Genomic DNA, 22,579 nt, shown 5'->3' with positions numbered 1-22,579 from the left:
CTGGAACACATGCTGCGCATGCCTCAGGAGACCCTAAGCCCAAGTCGCCTTTTCTTTCAACTTGAAGGCTCGCGCCGTCCTGGAAGGCCGTCAATGACGATCATTCAACATTATTAGGCGAAACTAAGGCGCGCTGGATTGACGTGGGAGGAGACGAGAGTGCTGGCGGGCGATAGGGTCTCCTGGAGGCAGACTGGTGATGTCTTCATGCTCCGCTTAGGAGTGGATATAAAAAAAGAAGATCTCATTATATTTTATAACGCAAAAATAAGTAGAAATTTATTAACAATACCAGTAGTAGAGCCAATTAAAAAAAATCCTCTCCTAGTCTTATAAGACTAGGAGAGGATTTTTTTAAATATACACAATACACAATATATGTAAGAAAAGAGTTCACATAATTCTATGTGTGCGACGTTTGTATTTATGCGTGTGAGGGTGAATATGAGAGGGTGTGTGAGTGTGTGAGGTTGCGTGTGTGTGAGTGCGTACTTCAAAAATAAACTGCAACTTGAAATGTTTTGAAAATTTATTTCGAACATGGTATGAAAAAGACCTTGATAAGAGGTTTGATTATTATAAAAAATATTAAAAAAATAGTTAACTAGTATACCTGCTTTCAAAACCTTTTAAAAAATATTTTTGATAACTAATATATTGATGCTTTGATTGTATATTTAAAAAGTATAGTATATTATGCAGTTAAAGTCTGATATTGCAACATTTGACTTCATTATATAAAAAATAAGAGAGATAGAGTAAAATAATACTTAAAATGCCCTAAATAATAATATTTTTTCTCAATTCGCAAACCATCTGACAGAAAATATTTATAATTTGAACAAAAACAGAAGATTCAAAATTCTTCATATTGAAAATAAAATATAAAAGTAAGACGAATTGGAAATCTTAGATATTAAAAAAAGCGATGCATAAAAATAACAAAAATATGAATATTCGAATAAACAATATTTCCTTTAGTCCACTCTTGTCTAGTTTTAAAGATCGTATCTATCTCACTTTAAAATCCCATTGCTTGCAGGAGCAACATGACAAAAGGACTTGACTTATTAGCTCCATATGTTTCCATGTATGTTTATTCGATGTTCAGTAATTACTGTTAAAATGAAGTGGGATAGGATTTATTGGTTGGATATGCCGTGATAAACAGGCTTGTGTGGCTTAGAAACCAGTCAGTAGAAGAAAAAAAAAATAGTTGGTTAAAAACAAAGTTGTTCAATATTTATTTTATCAAGGTTGTTTTATTTTAATTTTAATTAGAAACTGTTTATTTTGCCGTAATATTTGTTGTTTCGTCTCTCACTAATTCATCGTTATGTTTTACAAATAGTACAGCGTCAAATTAACAATTTTCCAAGTAAATATTATATTTTCATGCTTACTCAATCTAAAACTGGATCGAGTAGGTTCCTTTTTAACCCAGTTTGAAGCTTCCCGTTATAATTTCGTGTCGGCCTAACTAGCATAAACAAGATGGCTGACGTCAACTTTAATAAGTTAGTAACGATCCTTGCTTCTCGTGTGAAGCACTCTGCAATGTGTAACTATGCGGTTACATCCATTATTCAAATGTAATCAAACGGTCCACGAAACAAAGCTTAAATTAAAATCCGATAAAAAGTATATCAATGACAGAATAAAACTATTTCGATAAGTGCTGCACATCAATAAACACAACAAGACATTTTGGTTTAGATTTTAAAACAATTCGCAGTGAAAATCAAGGTAATTATTATTTAAAAACTCTTATTCGTTTAATTTTGTATACTGTCTGGGTTTTAAAAGAAATATCAACATAAGTGTCCGTTTTTTTCTTAATTAAAAAATGACCGCCATGGGTTGAAAAAAATTTAAAAGGCTATACGCCATTCTGAAGAATGTTTTACGTTGCAGTTATATTATTTTATTTGATTACAGGCCTTCAAAATGTAACGTTAAGTAGACGAAACTCAGCATTTTTGACAAGTCTTTCAATCGAAGGAATAAACTTGCCAAAGCTGCTCACGATATTTGCGCAGTGTACGATAAAGATGCTCTGAATTATTGACTCATTTGTTGTAAAATTTCTATTAATTTTCATTTTCAATTAAAAAACATGTGCATTACAAAATGGAATATCTTCATTCATACATATTGAAATAATTAAAATAATAAGGTAAAATTAGATATATATATAAAAATAACCCATAAGTATACATAATATCCAGATAATAATATGTTTGTATATAAATGTAAGAGAATCTTGTAACGAAAAACTCCATCAGAGACGTGAAAAATGTTAATGTCCAAAGTAATATTGTTCAACATAGAGATAGCCCTTCTAACAGGCATAATTATTGGCAGGTTGGTCCTGTATATTGGAATGTGAAACAGTCTATGCTGACGCTGTCTAAGGTAATTATCCGGAACATAAAAGATAATGCTCCGCATAATTTCAGGCTTGTCAATAATACCGCGCAACAACTGAATTAAATATAATACATTATTCATCAATTTAATTAATTTTGAAGACTTTTTTATTGAGAATTAATCAAATAAAATAATATTTCATTTACTTAAAAGAAAATACAACATTTAACAGAAAATTATTATTTGAATGACGAAAAAAACAGACGCAATTTATGTTAACACCTAATACTCGTATAATAAAATAATTAATAATAATCATCATTATTCCCTTTCTGCACCCAATGTTGTGTAAAGCACTGAATTTATGCTCCAATTGCAGCGCATCATGATCATTATTGTAACATGCAGGTAAGGTGATCAGTTTTACGCTTTAGGCACCGGTACAGGGACTGTAAAAAATTCTAATGTTAAAACCATTTTTTAAATGAATATTTCATATCAACCATGTCGGGAATCGAACCCGAGATCTCTTTCACGGCAAGTCAACGCGCTGACTATTACACCACGAGGCCGATGTATATAATAACATAGGCATACATTGCAAGAGAGAAAAATAACATTCTTAAGGAAGAAAATGTGGAAGTCTAGACATTTACAGGGCTTACAGCCTATCATTGGCTTACAGTGATGATTTCTGCCTAAGTTTGAACGTCCATCTAGTAGTAGATCGATTCAATATGTTGATTTTTGTGAAGAAACGAACCCTCAGAGTAATGATGCGTAACCTAGAGAGAAGCCCTTTAACTATGTTTCATAAAACGCAAGCGATGTTGGTTTGCAACTAATTCGTGGCCATTTTGTTTTATTTGAGAACATAAACATAACGGTTCGATCGGATGCTTTTGTAGCTGCGCTTGGATTTGTTTGTAAATAACTTGCATATTTACATTATAATAAATAAAAATCGACTATGGTGAATTGCAGTATGTTTATTTGCAGCAGTTTTCACAGGTAATTAATTCCGAATATTTTCCCATGATTTACATTGATTTTTGGCATTTATGGTCCCGACACGTGTATTATGTTGCTTAAAAACTTTCTTTAAATCAACATATTCACTTCAAATACTATTTTTTCTCAATTTAGGGGATAAATTTGTGGATTAAAGTGTGTTTACTGTTGATAATGACAGTTGATTATCGGCAATATGTCAGGGCCGCACTAGGCATCCATATAAAGTTTGAGTCTTCATTGAGTAGAGGTCGATTAAAATTTTACTCGAAAACAGCAACGTTAACCTTGAAATCGCATCTTAAATGACGTGTCCTAATTTGACGTGATGTGACGGACAAACAAACAAACTCAACACAGGACTTTGGTTCAATGGAATGGTTCTTATGTCTCAATAAATATATTTTGACAAATAAACATTGTGAGATTATAAAGTGCTTAGTGTAAAATACGCACAAACGTTATTTCGGTGTTATGTGTAAACAATTCACATCTAAAGTCGTTTTGTGTTTATATTCTGCAAATACTTCTGTGCTAAGTGCTTGTATCTAACGAATGGTGACAATACTAAGTTATCAAAATAAAAACACTTGAATTTCAAAACATTTAAGTTTTAAAAAAAAAACATTTAATTGAATGAATCGGATTTAACCTACTCAAGATTTATATTTATTGTTGAAAGGCATATTTAAAAGTCAGATACTAACTAAATAAATTATACAAAACATACTATAAAAAATATTTATAAAAATTGAATACATATAAAAAGAGGGTGCATAATATAATTCTACAATGACTACAAGGAGTAAGCAGCAATCAGGTGAAATAAATCATTATATGATTGAATACATTGATAAAAAATTTGAATCACTAAAGAATGATATATTATTGAAGCTTAATGAGCAGGGAGAAAAAAGTAATAAAAATTTTGAATCATTAAATAAAACCATTAAAGATATGGAAAGCTCAATAAATTATTTATCTGGGGAGGTCGAGGCGACTAAAGACAGCGTTAAAAAGAATAATACTAAAATAAAATTAATGGAAGCAAAAATTGAAAACTTGATTGATAAATGCAATGTTCTGGAACTTCATCAGCAACGACGAGAGCAGTGGGACAGGGCTTCCAATGTTGAAATAAGTGGAGTGCCTTTTGACAGAAATGAGAATTTAATACACACATTCTCTAAGATTGCAAAAAAAATTGGAGTTAATATCAAAAAAGAAGAAATTACGTCTATTCACCGTGTTCAACCTTGGCCAACGGCAGGATCCAGTTCTCGCGATAAACCTAATATCATAATACATTTGATCAGAAGAGAACTTAAGGACACGATTATAACTGCAGCACGCAGACATAAAAAATTGTTATCCGCGGACGTTGGAATATCTGGAGAAGCAAGCCGGATTTTCATTAACGAGCATCTTACACCCGCAAACAAGCTTTTACTGCGTAAAGCGAGGCAGTTGAAAATAGATAAAGAGTACGCATTCCTTTGGGTGAAAAATGGCAACATATTCCTTAGGAAAAATGAAGGATCACCCATATCCAAAATCTCATCAGACGCTGATCTTGAAAAAATAATATGACTTTTGAAGCAGCTGACTAGTGTTATTTCTTGTTTTCCTTATTTTTTGTTTTTACCTTTTCTTTGTACTATTTTCAACTTTTTTAATGTGTATAATTTAGCGAACTACTTGCCTTTAGTGACTGCATTGATATATAGAGACTCATTTTACAGGTGCGTCCAATATAATTTAAATCAATTTTACTGGTGTATTTTAAGTTTATTGTTTAATAGGTTGAAATATTTTAATATTCTCAGGCGCTAATCCCATAAATAGTCTATCTATTTACTACCAAAACGTACGCGGCATTCGCTCCAAAACTCATGATTTTTTAAATAACGTCTTGATTAATGATTATGATATGATTTTTTTATCTGAAACATGGCTCCTTCCAAGTATCAATGATAGCGAAATTTTTGATAGTAGATATAACGTATTTCGAAGAGACCGTGATTATGAGAAAACACAACAGACTCTCGGTGGAGGCGTGCTTATAGCTGTCAAAAAAATGTTTTGTAGTTCTGTAGTAGATTCTTGGGACCTAACGGCGGAAGTTATTTGGATTAAAGTAAACACAATCACACATCACAAAACCTTAAATATGTTCTGTTCCTACTTTCCTCATGGAAATTCACATTTGCGAGTGATATCCGAGTTTTTTGACAAAGTTTCCGATACACTCTTAACGTCCCCTAATGAAATTTTCCTGATTATTGGTGATTTCAATATATCTAATGCTGCCTGGGTTTCGAATCCCAGTTTTACTCACTGCACCCTCGATCCTAAGGATGATCCACTTAGCAAGTCTCTATGTAATTTTATGTCATTTAATAACTTCTACCAGTTCAATTCGCATGCCAATACTCGTGGCCGTATTCTAGATCTAGTTATCTCCAACTTTGACTGCGTAGTCACCGAATGTGTATCCCCATTAACACTGGAAGACGCCCATCATAAGACTCTTGTAATTTTGCTCAATTTACAATTCAAAATTCTTCCCGATAATCAAAGATTTGTTCGTTTATTTCATAAGGCAAACTACGATGATGTTTGTGCCCATTTAGATGATATTAATTGGTTCGATACTTTGTCTAATCTGAACATGGAAGACGCAACCCAGCAATTTTACGTTGTTCTAAATGGAGTTATAAACAATTTTGTTCCCAAGCGTCTCACAAATAATAATTGCCGATATCCTCCATGGTACACTCGACCGCTAATAAAGTTAATTTCAGAAAAAAAAAAATTTCACAAAAAATGGAAAAAGTACTCTCAAGCGTCTGATTATCATACTTTTTCTTTGCTGAGGGAAAGACAAAAACGCACGAATAAGGAATGTTACCTACATTTTATCACAACTGCTGAATATAACATTAACCGAGAACCTAAACTTTTCTGGTCTTTTGTCAAGTCCAAGCGAGCTGGGTGTGATGTGCCTCTTCAAATGTCCTACAAAGATAATTTGGTAATTGGCGGTCAGAATATTTGTAATGCTTTTGCGGAATATTTCCATTCTGAATTTTTGGAAACTAATGCATCTAGTTGTAGTGTTCCTGCCGAAGAAAATAGTGTAATTGATCTTAATGCTATAGAAATAAATGAGTCATTGGTAACAAAATATCTCAAAAAACTTAAAGTCAGCAAGGGTGCTGGCTTTGATGGCATACACCCTTTTTTTATTTCTAAATGTATTAAACAGCTTGCGCGTCCTCTTACTTATCTTTTTCAATTATCAATAAAGGAAGGCACGTTTCCTGAAATATGGAAAAAGGCAAATATTACACCTGTGCATAAAAAAGGAAATAAGAGTCTTGTAGTAAATTATCGACCCATTTCTCTTCTTCCCATTTTTAGTAAAATCCTTGAAAATATAGTAACCGATCAGCTCTTCGATGTTATAAAACCACATATTAATCCCAATCAACATGGATTCTATAAGAAACGGTCAGTTGAATCAAATCTTTGTGAATTTACCGATATTGTTTTGAATGCAATGGATGCAGGTTTTCAGGTAGACGTTTTATATACGGATTATTCAAAGGCTTTTGATAAAATAAGTCATTTGGTCTTACTTCGCAAGCTTTGGAACATCGGTATACGGGGGAATCTGTATCGTTGGATATGTTCCTACATTAGTAACCGCAGTCAATCGGTCTCACTCAAGGGATTTAATTCATCATTTAAACCAATCCCATCAGGTGTCCCTCAAGGTTCGCATCTTGGACCCTTATTTTTTATTATTTATATCAATGATATAAGTTTATGCATTCAAAACTCAAATTTTTTGCTATACGCTGATGACAATAAAGTATTTCAAATTGTGTCTTCAATAAATGATTGCGAAGTTCTTCAAGCTGACTTAGATAGAATCTGTTGCTATTGCAAGGACAATCAGTTATTATTGAATTCTGATAAATGTCTTGTCATGTCATTTACTCGAAAGAAAAAAAGTATACTATTTGACTACAAACTATCTGGGAAAATTGTCAATCGTTCAATGAAAGCGAGAGATTTGGGTGTACTGATGGATGATAAGCTTTTATTTAGAGATCACATAAATACAATAGTAGATAAGGCGTACAGACTTCTAGGGTTTATCTTACGAATCTCCAAGCCATTCTCATCACCAAATACATTAAAACTTCTTTACTATACTTATGTGCGAAGTCAACTCGAATTCGCTTCATTAGTATGGTCCCCTCAATATAATGTATATATTAATCAAATTGAAAACATTCAAAAGAAATTTATAAGGAGCCTGGAATATCGTTTTGGTAACATTGAAAATGATTACAGCGCATCTTTGATCAATTTTAATATAGAATCACTACAAAAAAGGCGCCTTAGATATGATTTAATTTTTCTTTTCAAAATTCTCAATAACATAGTTGATTCGCCGTATCTTTTACAAAATATTGGTTTCCGTTGTCCTCTTCGCTATACTAGATTAAATTCCCTTTTTTATGTACCAACTTGTAAAAACAATTATACCTCGAATTCATTCATTAGACGCACCTGTAGAAATTATAACGAACTCAGTATTGATGTAGACATTTTTAACTGCACGTTGCATTTGTACAGAAAATTTCTTCATGGGGTCGATTATTTGGGATAGTTGCTGAATGTACATCTTGAGTGGTTTATGCTATGCATATGTGCCGCATGTAATGTATATGTTTGTATATGTTTTATATGTGCGTTCATGTGTGTGCGTGGATGGCTCGGAGTGTACATTCGGTATTTTTATTTATTTTAATTTATTACCTCCATGGAAAACGCAAATGTCAACAATTATCTTTTTTTTCACTTAAAATTCTTATTTATTTTTTATTTTTTGTCACATTTAATGTTTATATCTTTTTAATTTATGAAAACTTAATTGGTCTTTTTATGTTAAAAAATTGTTGTTTTTAATACTGATTTTGTATGACTGTATGTTTTCTAAATAAAATAAAATAAAATAAAATAAAATAAAATAAAAAAAACATAAATATGTTGTGAATAAAATAAAAAAATAAACACAAAAAAATATTTTCAGTTTTATAAAATAAATTTAGGCGAATTATAGAAAAATAGATTGGAATAACCCTGCAATGATAAATACACAGGTACATATTTAAAAGTAATGACAATGCAAATTACTACCCGTTTGGCAATTCTCGACCTGAGTACGGCCCATTATTTTGCTGCAAACTGTAGCTAACTTAATACTCAATAGTCGTAGAATGGTTTTTCTACGTTTGGGCTCCTCTCTAGGTTACGCATTATTACTCTGAGAACGAACCTTATTTATAGATGTGAGTGAAATTCATATTGCTGAATCATTTTACCTAACTAGACGATGCCTAAAACTGTGAAGGTGTACGATGGGCTTTTACATAAAAAAAATTGTCCTGCAACAGGCCAGGAGGCCCAATTATAGTGATGAATTACAGAACAGAACACCCAGGCTTGAGAAAAATAGCTTATTTTTGTAAGTGTTCTCGCGGGAATCGAACCTAAAACCTTCCGTTTGTGAGTCAAGCGTCTTGACCACTATCCACGGCTTTGTATGTTAGAGTTATGAACGCCCGGGACAACAGACATTTATTTTTTATTGTTGATATAAACTACAACTTACTTATTTTTTTAGACATGGATTTACTTCGCCTTTTGATGATACTGCAAATATTTCTTTTGCATCTTTTTATCACACCCTCTGCCAGCAGTGACTTTGAATATCTTCCTGTATCATTTAAAGAAGACAATATTTTAATAAAAGAAGAAAAAAATATATCTCACATTCGTACCACTACTGAATCTCTGGATGAAGCGATTAGGAGGCAGGAAGATATTGAAGCTGATGATAAGGAAGAAACAACAGCTCTGTCGAGGAAAAGACGCTATCTTATTTTTCCAGAAGGCAGTTCTTTGCAAGTTGGTAAGAGCTAATTTCTTAGAACTAGAATTTTAATTCCTAAGAATTAATTTCAAATTTCTACGTTTCTATAAAGGTACTTTCATGGCAACTTAATCACCGTTTACTTATTGATATTTGAAAAGAAGTGAGTTAAAATAATATTCAATAGTATTATTATTGTTATTTTTGTATTCTTGATTTATATTGCAAGTTTCCACTTTCCATTACGCTATATCATAACTCAACACAGGAATCGTGGCTTCATGGAGTTAAGGATACGTTATTATTTTTTCGTAATATGTACCTTTTTTTCTCACTGGCGGGGGTCAGTGCTATATAAGCTTATGACGTCACTGCAACCTGTGAAGATCTATTGTGACGAGTCTCCGTGAATAGTTCTCGCTCTCAAAGCATAGCGTTTAAAAGAGCCTGGCCACTGTGAGGAAGGCGAAAGTTTTTATTTTGTTAAATCTCCCCCTCCAAGAGACGAAGAAGAAATTATAAAACAATGAAGAAAAAAAATTGTACAGAAATGTATACATACAACATGCATATATATACATACATACACATATCCAGAAATACATATACATATATATACATACATAAACACACATATACATACACATACATACATACACGTACACACATGAACATGCATATATATATATATATATATATATACACATACATACATACATACATGAACATATACGCATACACAAATGGACATACATACGCGATCATGTTATGTATAATTAATAATAAAAAAATAAAACTAATAAGTAAAACAATAAAAAAAATAGTAACGAAAAATTTTGCTCTTATGACGTCTCTATCGCAATTTTGATATATTTTTTAAAACAGTATTTTCTTTCGTTGAAAAGATCTATAGTGCTAAAATTTGTTTTTTTTCAGTATTCTGTTTGACGTACTTTACAATAATCCCCATATCCGACATATTTTACATGGGAGCTACAGCCTCCCTCGCGTGGGAGCTTCCCCAAGATCCGTATTCCCCCTTTGAGCACCATGCAGAAGCCTTGCATAGGAAGGACCAAGGAAAAGTTGTCTACAAAGATACCAAGTCTCAAAAATTAGCCAACTGGGGAGATCAAATCCTTGTAAATAAGTAAGTCGTTGATATTATTTTAATGTGTTTATAAAAACATAAAGGTGCTCAAAATGTGTTTATCTAACTTTAACCCTTCTTTTTATGGTTTTCATTTTTTTTAGTGCCTTTTTTGTTCTGCTGTAGAGTAAAAAAAAGGGGGGGGGGAAATGTATTAGTCATTTTTTAGTCATGAACTACACGCAAAGAAATAGTTTTTGGCACAAGTTAACTACACAATCTAAAAATTAGATTGATTCATAATTGGCATCAAATAATATTTGTTTTTAAACTTTTTAAAGTAAATAAAAATATTTAAAAAAAATAATATTCTTCTATTGGTTTCATAAGAATTGTTGTTGATTGAGGATAAGCTTTTAACTTTAAAATTGCAATATTTCACAATAAGTGAAATGTTAGTTACCAACTTGTGTCAGAAATCCAACGGTATGTAGGAATATTGTTACAATATAAAACAGACAATTTTCTAAACATTTGTATAATTCCTAGTACTTTTTTGTGTTTGTAGAAAATTTAAAAAAGTATGATATGAAGCATAAAGGTCAAACCGCACTAGAGCGTCTTTGCGCGGCACTGCAAGAAGTGTCGCAGCAACTCGAAATATTATTTCAATTGTTTTGAATCAAACAAGCAGCACTTCAGCTACGCTACACTGCGCAAAGTGCCGCGCAGTGCCGCGCAGTGATGTTAAATAGCCTTTAGTTCATCTTAATTTTATTCTTATTTTATTATTTATTAAGGAAATCATAGAGTCTTTATATAAAAACAAGGTACAAAAAAAACAATTAAAAAAAGTAAGACCAATCACAGATTTCACACTAATTTATTATGAATGAAGGAGGAGAGGGAAAAAAATAATAAAATTCTAAAATAGGAAAAAAATAAATATTAAATAAAAATTACATAAAATGGAGAAGACATTGTATAGCTCCAACTCTACTTTCCTCCCTTTCACTCTGCTTCCATGAACATTTATATTTCTTAGTAAAAATACACAACCAACAATAATTAATTAGATGCAAGTAGTAGATGTACATATAAATAAGTAAAAATTAAGAGTTGAAATTAAATGTAAAAATTAAAATCAAAGGTAAAAGTTGAAATTAATATTAAAAGTTTAAATAAAAATTTAAAGTTTAAATTAAAAGTTAAAATTAAGAATTTAATTAAAAATTGAAATTAAAATTTAAAGATAATGTTAAAATTGAAATCTTTGTGTATACTAACTTTTTCGTGCATATCGGCTTCGAGACGTACCGAGCTCTTCGTCAAGACACTTATGAAACAATCACGCAAAACTCACTTTACACGTTAATCGTAGTAGTTGCAAAAAAATTATAACCAACGTGCTATAAGAAGCTAACACCAACGTGCACGGATTATAAGAAAAATATATTTTATCACGTCGGAACAGTAGAACAAGAAGGGAGGCTCTCCGATCAGCACGTTGGTTATATATATATATTTGTGTACTATGGTGAAGGTGTATAATAATTGGTTTTAAATGTTAGTGTAATTAATGTCCTAACGAAGAGACAAGTGCGTCTTGAAACTGATAAACACAGAAAAGTCGGTAAGTGCTTATTTACAATTATTTACTATCATTTTTTGACAAAATATATGTCTAGATTATTAAAATCATTTTAATAAATTTACATTTTAAATGTCTAAGTTTTAAATATTTTTTTTTATTACTTTTGAATTTTTAACATTTGTTGAGGTTAGTCTTAGTAAAAATCCAATGGATATAAAATGCTTACAAGTGTAGGATGTTCTTATTAATTAAAATGTTTAGTTTTTAATTACTAATGGTATTTTTTTTCATTTCAAATATTATTTTTAAATACGTAAATACTAATAAGATACATTTAACATAACTTTTTCCTAATATATTGCTGTTTCCTGAAATTACTTTGAGCATGTTTTTGTTGATTTGATTTTAATTAAATATTCAAACTACTTTCAGCTATGTTTTTTTCCCTTATAATATTACTTTACTCGAAATAATAAAAATAGGTAATTGATATCTTTAGCATGTAATGTAAAAATTGAAATTGAAATGAAAATTTCTCTGGTCCATTAGAATTAGGTCTAGTTTTATATGCTCTAAAACTATATAATTGTACTGTATGTTTCTTGAATAATAAAATAAAATTTTTGCTGTGGTCATGCTCTGTGGCCCTTTTATAGGCCGCGTTTCTTTGTTCTTTATGTCTCCCCTTAGCGAGAATGAAGTTAATGAATTTCTGGACGTTGCTCTTATGTAGACGTCGTACGTGCAATACTGTTAACTTTGCCCAATATGTTGAATTGTATTCAATTCAAAATGTTGATTTGCTTTTTCTGTCGTTGCTCTATATTTCAGGTCAAATCATTTCACGTATGTGTGTCATAGAAAAATGAAATATGATCCCCACATAGTTTTTTCATTCTCTGAAGTATTCAAATTTTTAATGTTTTCTTTAAGGTATACTGGGAAGCCCATACAACCATTTGCAAAAGATTACTACTCGAATAAAAAAAACAACGCGTCTCCGATGTCAAAGAAGAACAAAAAACCGAATGATTTATACGAAAAACGGACCCAGCAATCACACAAGAGAAAATTCATAGTGAATCCAGTGTTTGCCAAGAGAAGCGTAGAAGGGGAGGAAAGCACAGAGAAAAACAAGGAAACAAGAAAAACGAGACAGGAAACGAAAAAGACAAAGAGAGCGACAATATTAGCAGTAGACAGAGACGCCATGCACCAAGAGCAAAGAGAAAGAAAACATTTGAACGTTGAAAGTATGAATCCTGAAAATGTCGAGTTTCACAGATTCAGTAGAAGAGGCTTGTATGAAAAAATAGAAAAGCTTATAGCGGGGTAAGTAATTTATCAATATTTGTTCTACCCTTAAACAAAAATGCGGTTTTATTATTCAGGGGAAACCTCTTAAGCGTTCCACTAAGGCTAAGATTTGCATTTCATTTACGAACTGAAGAGATAGGCACTGTTTATAGAAATAATAAGATTCCATCCCTTGAAAAATAAAGTACGATGGCAAATTATCGTAACGCTGAAAAAATATGCACAAGAGTTTTATTTAACCACGTAATTTGGGTGCTTAATAGGTTTTTATCACAGATATATTAAATAAGTTTTTATCTTAATATTATGTAAATAAAATTTGTATAAAACCACTCACTTTACATAAAGAAGGCTTTAAAAAATAATGTCCCATTAATTAATAATCAAGTAACTTTCCAATATAGTCCATTATTCGATATTTCATTGTAATGGTCACCCTACCCTCCCCCTCCCTTTTTCCTCCTTTTCCGATTGTTAATCCTTTTGAAATATTAGCTTCATAAGTCATTAACCCTCGTAGTGAAGCATGTGTCTAACCTGCATGGCGATTTTATATTTTTGCAAATCTACTATGGTGAAGGTGTGTAGTGGTATTTGCATGTTGGTGTAGTGTTGTTGTCCTGACGAAGAGACGGGTTACGTCTCGAAACCGGTAGACAGATAAGTCGGTGAGTGGTTTTATACAAATTTTATTAACATAATATTAAAATGTTGGACCACAAAGTTAATGCTTTGAATATTAATAAGTTTTCATATATTTTTTGTACAATAGAAATGAAAATTGGTATCATTACCGACGAAATCATCGTTTGCTTATTGAAGTATGTTTTTAAACAAGTATCTTGTTGTTCATAACAGAATCAGTTGTTATTTTGCCAAACAAATAAAAATGAAACGTTGTAACGTCAAGATTTTTGATAATGTTTTAAACAAATTTCATTGGCCAGGAACAAATAAATATGATTCGTGACGTATTAGGAGCGGGGCCAATGGAATGACCCGTTTTTGCGGGTATTCAAAATTACAAATTACAATTTTTTTTATGTTGCTAAAATATAATTAGCAATTTTTTTTATTTGGCAGTATTTCATGGACCTTTATTACTTTTAAAATGTAAAAAATTCTCTATTATAGTAGTTCTAATAATAATTTCATAAAATCGTCGCTTAAGCGGCAACATAACCATTCTCATTTTTTTTACCAGATTGAGATTTCCGTGCTTCTTGCTAGCAGCAAAGAAGACCTGCAACGATGTATGCAAGAAAAGCGATTTGCTTATGAACGTTGATAAATCGAAAGTGATGGTTTTTGAAAGGGATGAAAATATAACTAAATGTGAGATCAGTGTGAACGGAGATATTCTGAATCAGGTAGAAGAACTTGTGTACCTAGGAAGTATGGTAAGGCCGAGAAAGATATTGAAAGGAGGGTGAGTGCCAGGAACAGGGTGAACGGTGCAGTGAAATCTACTTTGGCAAACAAATGTTTATCGCAGGAGGCTAAACTAGAAGTTCACAACGGAGTTCTAGTGCCAACTCTAATGTATGGGAGCGAAGTATGGAATTGGAAAAATGATGATGAAAGTAGGTTGAATGCTGTCGAAATGCGATCCCTCAGATGAATGTTGTGGTAAAACGATGTATGATAGGTGCACAAATGTCGAGATCCGTGAAACATGTAAGGCTGAGATATGCATTATCGACAGGATCAAGAAAGGGGTGCTGCGTTGGTTTGGATATGCAAAGCAAATGGACAGCGAAAGAACGGCTAAAAAGATCTACGATGCAAATCTTGATGGATGCAGAAAACGAGGAAGACCGAGAAAGATATGGCATGATCAAGTCCATCAAATACTTGAAGGTGGACATGTCAAAAGTAGGAATAATCGGCGTGCGTGCATGAGAAGATGTATGAATGTAGAGGAAACGAGGTCTGTATGCCGATAAAGAGTTTTATGGCGTTCTATCCTCTCTGCCTACCTCTACGGGGAAACGGCGTGATGGTTTGTTTGTTTGAAGTATGTAAAAAGCTTTGTAGCCTTCTGAATCGACCTGCATATTCGGTTTTGACAAACTCTCACTAGAGGCGCTACAAATCGACTCATGTTAACATGACATATCAACATTTTCTCTAGATTTTGTCTACAACATGACGTTTATTTTATTCAGTTTTTTGTCTTTCCTGAAAATGGCAAAAAAATGAGATAGGTCAAGTTGCCGCTTAAGTGACGGTATTTTACTATAGTAAAAAAAAGAGTAAATAAATAGGTGTTAACATAAGTTGTGTTCGTTTATATCCAAATGAAGAGGACGTGAAAAAAAAACTATAAATTAGTTAAAAGTGTATTCTCCTTCAAAATTTTACAGTAAAATTGTCTACATTACATATAATATTCAACGTACACTGCGCAAACATCGCGAGCAGTCTTATTCCTTCGAGTAAACGCGAACCGAAGAATGTGCAAAAATGGTAACATTCGTAGTAGACGTAGTCAAGTAGTGACATTCAATTTTGATGGCTTGTTATAAAATAAAATAATACATGTAAACATCGAATTAAGAAAAGTAATAAGAAGGAGTGTAGAACCATATTTGAATACATCGGACTGTGTCCAATAATTCCCCCACTATGCCCCACTTTTGCCGCGCGCATTCGTGATGTCGCCGAGAAATGATGCACGGGGGAAAAAATATACTTAACATAACACAAATGTAACGAAAAAAAAAGCAATCTTTTGATTTTTCTAAAATTTTATTGTGCACGCGGAAATATTGATTGACCAACAGAGTAAATAAGTAAAGGGTCATTTAATAAGAGTAATTGAATTAATGAACTTTAAACTGAAATCATAAAACAAATTTTATTTTACATAAAACGGATATTTTTTTATCATGATGATATTTTTTTATTTGATGTTTTAAAGATAATGTCGGTCAAATGCCCACCACAGAGTTGTTTAATCCGAGATCAAATTTTCAATATTTTTTTTATTAGATGAGCTAAGTAGAGTAAAAAAAATACTACGCTGGCAACACTAACGAAATGTTCATTTTGTTTCTTTCACAATCTGACAGATGGAAAAATAATTCAATTTTTATGTAATGCATTTGCTACATACACATTCATTTGTTAATGTGATTCCATCCTGTTTCTTTAAGATCCTAGCAGTATTTATACACTTTAAAAGGACACAACACGGCATAGTTGAATTCAAATCAGGAATTGCATACTGAGCGACGTCTACAAAGAAACTAATGGGTCAAAACGTAAACCTACTCATTTATGAGTAGTTGATTCGCCTTCTGTTTGATGTGCGTATGTGGTTTCTGGACTATTCCTAATTATATGCATGTAACGTAAAATCAAACACAACGTCTTATAGAACAACTTTTTTATTTTTTATTTAAATTTTTCATAGATAAACCCTTACGGGTTACATACATTTAACAAAATATTTTTGCTTTTAAAATTCACATTCTACTGTTAATAATAATATTTTTGACATATTTTATAGAGGTTGTCTAGGTCTTTTGTTGAGTTTTGTCTGGTAGTTTAGTGTATAATTTCAGTCCATGGTTTATTAGTCTCGATTGTCCTTTTCTCGTTTTAAAAGGTTGCATATGATATTTTTCTGATATTCTCGTATTGTGTTCATGTTTACTAAGTTTTAATTCTTCGTCTACAATTACAGAACAGAAAATTTTCCTTTGAATGACGTATAAACTTTAACAATTTTTTAAGCATTTGGTGATCATTTTCAAATTTAGAAAAAAATGGACACAACTTATGTTAAAATCTGATATATTTGTAATAATTTCAGAATGGGGTACCATGGAAGGGAGTGTGTCCTGAAATCCTTATGCGAGATAGGACAGGACAAGCAAGGAAGTCAAGGGAGCTTTTTAGAAGAAATTATGCGAGTTATATTCACGTAAGCATTAATTAGTTAACTTATATACAAAGCGAACAAGAATCAGTTATGGAGGTAGTTCTAGAGAGGCAAGTTTTCAAACTAATTTATTCACAGAAGGCGCCCGGGGTAGTTTATTTCTGAATTGGTATCTATCAGGGTAGTGATTAATTGAAACTATTTGAAAATTTTATGGCTACAATATTGGATACCTGCCCTGTTAGCTAATTATTAAGATTTAGGATAGGTTTCGGTATACATGCGTATTAAATTATTTATAATTTTATTAAATAATACGAGATTAATAATCCGATTTGTGATATCGAATGAATTACTTTTCAGGGTATCGCAGATGCAGTTTCACAAAAGTAATTAGTGTACAATAGTTCTGTAATTAGACAATATCTTTATATTCATCAATGTCGTATAATTAAATAGACACGTTACAAGCTTGAACAAAATGACATTTAAATTCCGTATCTTCATTATTTAATTAGTCTTTATCATGGTCAGACGTGATACTACTCAGAAATATATTATCGTGTGCAAAGAAAAAATGCTTTCATTGCACTACAACAGTAAAAAACAGAACATAATTATTTTATTTCACCTGTAAAAATTTATGGAATAAGTAGATATTAGTTAACATATTTCAACTTATACAATATTATACAACAATGTAGTGTTATCATATGTTTTAATGTATAGGATCTTTACCGAGAGCCATATTAATTGTCCTGGTGAGTCCTGTAAAAAAATAATTTAAAAATATTAAAAATGTAATATTGTATGTAAATAATACATAAATAAAGAGTACATAAATTAATTATACTCTAACAGCCAGTTCCTTTGTACATGGTTTTTTAGGGCCAGACCGAGAAACGTCAAAAGAACATTTCTTATGGTAAGCTTTAAAAAGTTTTTTCCAAAAAGTCATTAAAAAAATATTTTTTTTTTATGATCTCAAAATAGAGTCAACCTTTAATTTCTCGGAGAAGCATCCCTTCTGAAAACCCGTACCCCTCCCCGGCAAAAATAAACTGCGATAAAACGTATTTGACCTACGAAGCGATACGCACCAGACGCGGACAAGGGAAGCGGCTGGGTAGGAGATGGGTAGGGGTTTGTGGAGGGACTGCTTGCCCAAGAAATTAAAGATTTACTACATTTTGAGATTACATTTTTTTATTAAATGACTTTTTGGAAAAATATTATTAGGATTTTTATTAAAGCTTACCATGACGAATGCTCCTCTAAAGTTTCGCGGTCTGGCCCTGAAAAACCGTGGATAGGAACAGTTGCATTAATATGTATAGAGGGCGCAGAATAAAAAACTGTTAATTGTCTTGCTAATGAAGACATTAACAATCTAAAACACTGGTTTGATAAAAATCTTTTATCATTGAATACCGAAAAAACATATTTTATGCCGTTCACTATAAACGAATTCAACATTGATCCACAAATAAAAATAATCATACACGATTCCAAATGCAATGAAATAAAAAATTGTAAACACATATGTTCAAAAGTTAATCCGAAAAATGAAATGAAATATTTAGGACTGGTTATAGACCCAAATGTAAAATGGAAAACACATGTAAGTACATTAGTTAAGCGAATAAGAAAGTGTATATATATTTTTAAAATACTATTTTTAAATATCCTTAAAATTAAACAATTGAAAACCGTATATTATTCCATTCTACAATCTTTACGACAGTATGGTATTATTAATTAAGGAGGTTCTTACACAAGTATTATAAACTCAGTAAAAATAGTACAAAGATTAATAATTAAAGTGATTAAAAAAAAACATCAACATTCCAAACAAAAGAACTATTTAAAAATTTTAATGTTCCATCAATTCATAAAATATATCTAAAAAAATCAATTTTACAAATCTATAAAGAGAATTTAAAAAAAATCTACACATTAAGTTATTCACGGAGATGCCAATATTATATTAATATGCCAAAATTTAAAACTAAATATTTTGAAAAAAAATATGTATATCAGGGAATAAATTTCTATAACAATTTGCCAGACGAAATAAAAATTATAAATGTCTACAAAATTCAAACAAAAGGTAAAAATATTTGTTTATCAACCTCCTTAATTGTATGTTGCTTTTTAACATTTAAATGATATTTAAGTTTTCTAAAATTAACGAAATATGTTTTTTTGATTTTTTTCTTTTTTTCAATGATTTTTCTCAGTACTTGAAGTTCTTTTGTTAAGTAACTTGAAAACCTAATTTTATAATTTTCTTCACCATGTTATATTATGTATGTGGGTGAATGTGAAGGTGCGTGTGAGTGAGTGTGCGTGTTCGTGTATATGAGTGTGCAATTAAACATGCGTGCGCACGCATGCTTATTTGCATGCATATGTATATTCACTTATTTATAAAAAAATAATTTACATTAATTAATTTTTTGAAATATATGTGTATTTTGTACTTAAATTATTAATATTGTAATCCAACAGCGAGCACAAAAAGTTGCTTTTTTTTGGTGCGGTATTCCGTTTCGTTTTTTGTTTTTGTACTTTTGCTTTATTATGTATTTCTTTTTGTTAACATGTTGTAACTTTAAATTATGTTAAATTAAAAATTTAAAAAAAAAAGTAAATAGTAGATATGCTCGATATTTGTTTTGAATTGTTGAATTCAACGCAATATTTGCTAATTACGAAATGCGGTTGGCAAGGAAACAACATATCAATTTGTAATACGTCAGTGATTCTAGATTACTAAATTTATATTTTAAAATCACAAACCCAAAAATTTACCTACTCGAATAGTAGATTTTACAGTCTCAATCTCAATCTGTTAAACACTTGCATTCATGAAGCCATTTTGAAATGTATTCAATTTTGTTTTAGGTTACAACAAGGAAAACAGTTTGACCATGATCGCCACCAGGCTTATGATGAGGCCCAAGTTAATAGGAAGAATTGTACAGAAAAATATCCTAAATGTACCTTCTCGATTAAATCAATAAAATAACATGAATTTTATTTGATTTATAAGACTAATGCACATATTTGTTTTTCTTAGCAAGCGCAGGCTAATAAATACTATTACTGCAGTGAATCACAGCACAAAATAAGTAGGCTTGAGAAAATATGCAATTTTTTTGTTTGATGTATGTATCATCTGATGGTATATACTCGTAGTTGCATCGTTTTGCCGTAATAAGCTCATAAGTTCAACTCTCCGAGATCTATCATACGGTATTTAAAATTATCTTTTTAAATGATATAATTCTTCAGTACGTGTGATGTCACTGAACTCCTCCTAAACAGCTGAACCGATTTACGTGCGGTTTTCAGCGAAATGTAAATCTTTGTGCTGCGCGTGTTCGTAGATTAAAAATTAAAAATTTCAATCTAATCTGTGAAGAAGAAGCACAAATATTTTTTTCATCGACCTACCAGAGTTACATTAAACGAAAATGCATAAACAAAAAAATTAAAGGTGGTGTTTTTTTGTGTTTAAAAAAAGTTTGTTTTTGAATGTTTACAGACAACATTCGCTTTTTATGGATCCCAATCAGATTCATTCCTTATAATTTCTTCCCATTTATTTCCTTTTAGTGATACTAAAATAATATTAACTGATATTAAATACATTTTTGAAAATCGCATTCATGAATAAAGTGCACCCTTGTTGTTGAAAATGAATTATTTTATTATATTGAGTTTTTCTACTGACATTTCTTGGTGGAACTGCATTTTAATAATAATAAAAAAAATACGTATATAATTTTATTCCACTTTTATTTATAAATCGACGTCTGCCCATTTATGTAAACCAGTCTGACGATGTCAGTCACGACAAAACCCGGTTACTGGTGAAAAATTATAAATAAAAGTGGAATAAAACTATAAACGTATTTTTATTATTAGAATTAATTTACGTTTTAAAGTTCAACCAAAACCAACTGAACCAACAAGAACCAAGGTACCTACTAAAATTCAATATTTGAATATTAATAATCTTTGCTTTTGGAATTTAATCATTAACAAGTACCTAGGTTCCTACTTATGAATGAAAAGCCTTTTTTCTTTAATACGGACAGTTTTTAGACGCTTTCACGACACAATTGGGCATTTTCCTTTTCATTTATTTTGATTTTAAATCGAATGTCAAGCTCGGGTCAAAACCCGGCTGGCGGTTTAAGAATGACTTAATTCGCATTGGACATGATTTGAGTTTCATAATTTTAGAGGGCTCAGGGTAACACGTGGATTTACTTTACTTTATTAACACGTATTCTCATATTTTCTCCCTTAATAGAGCTAGAGCAGTAATTTTTGCATGATTTTGATTTGAGCACGACGAGGAATCTTAGCCAATCACACGAGGAGATACAACGAAAAACTAACCCTTAATACAAATATGTGAATACCTCAAAACAGGTTAGAAATAAATAACATTTGTTCTTATTTCTTTATTTATCTTGTTATTTATATAATTCTTCTGTTCGCGTGTATGTCACTGAACTAAACAGCTGAACCGATTTTGATGAAATTTTTCGTGTGTATATAAAAGTTGGTTCTTGGATGGTTTGTATTTACAACTGCACCCAGTAGGTGGCGCTGCAATCTTAATGTCAAATATCACTTAGTATATAGTTTATCGAATATTCGAATTTTTCAAGATTTTGTGTTTGCTGAACCAGCTAATAAATAGCAGGCAAGCCAACGTTCGGGCAAGACAATGTCTGTCGGGCCCGCTTGTTTTTTATAAATTTTTCTAGCCTATTGGCAACTTGGTGTAACTATAGAAAAATTCTGATTTAAATGCCATAAAACATTTCAAAGGCGATGATCTTCGTTCGAGCTTTTTTGAGATGCATCGTTTTGCCATAAAACGGGCTTCATGTGATCTCACCGAAATCAAACTTGGAGCCCCAGAGCCCCAGTGTATGAGACAAACATTATAGCCACTTCTAAGGTTGCCTAGAGTCTGTTGATGATGATAAATATATTAAAAAACAATTTTAAACATATGTTCTTGTTTTTCTTTCTCCTCCGATGGCGCTACAGTTTATATTGAGTTTTGGCCTTCTGCATCTTTTGCCTATAACTTCATAATATATTATTGGAGCCATCTTCTAATTCGCCACCCGAAGAAGTTGCGCCGCACCCTTTCTCATTTTATCCTGTTAGTATGTAAAACCACTATATTATAAATAAAAACACAATAAAAGAATTAATTAACAATATTATTTTAAACAATATATAAACTAAAATGGACTCCTCTTGAAAAACCATTTCAACCAATCCCAAGGGAAAGATTGCATACTCATTTTATTTTGAGAAAGAAAT

General features: G+C 31.3%; 1 protein-coding gene across 1 annotated transcript; it reads left to right on the top strand.

Annotated features, from left to right (window-relative positions):
• The first annotated feature begins 1,485 nt into the window (after nucleotides 1-1,485).
• LOC148276358 (uncharacterized) lies at nucleotides 1,486-20,255 on the top strand. Its single transcript, XM_088234371.1, has 6 exons — nucleotides 1,486-1,746; nucleotides 9,083-9,370; nucleotides 10,268-10,481; nucleotides 12,949-13,347; nucleotides 17,153-17,263; nucleotides 20,129-20,255. The coding sequence occupies exons 2-6, from the start codon at nucleotides 9,085-9,087 to the stop codon at nucleotides 20,250-20,252; spliced, it is 1,134 nt and encodes a 377-aa protein (XP_088090497.1). The 5' UTR covers nucleotides 1,486-1,746; nucleotides 9,083-9,084; the 3' UTR covers nucleotides 20,253-20,255.
• The last annotated feature ends 2,324 nt before the right edge of the window (nucleotides 20,256-22,579 follow it).

The sequence above is a fragment of the Micrasema longulum genome, unplaced genomic scaffold, assembly GCF_059751315.1.
Source record: "Micrasema longulum isolate JH-2025_06_02 unplaced genomic scaffold, ASM5975131v1 h1tg001232l, whole genome shotgun sequence".
Taxonomy (NCBI): domain Eukaryota; kingdom Metazoa; phylum Arthropoda; class Insecta; order Trichoptera; family Brachycentridae; genus Micrasema; species Micrasema longulum.
Note: the sequence above shows the minus strand (reverse complement) of the source record. Positions and strands in the feature narration are given on the sequence as shown.

Coding starts and splice junctions, on each gene's coding strand:
- LOC148276358 (XM_088234371.1), top strand. CDS start 9,085: ATGGATTTACTTCGCCTTTTGATGATACTGCAAATATTTCTTTTGCAT. Junction 9,371..10,267: donor AGGCAGTTCTTTGCAAGTTG/GTAAGAGCTAAT, acceptor GTTTTTTTTCAG/TATTCTGTTTGACGTACTTT. Junction 10,482..12,948: donor GATCAAATCCTTGTAAATAA/GTAAGTCGTTGA, acceptor GTTTTCTTTAAG/GTATACTGGGAAGCCCATAC.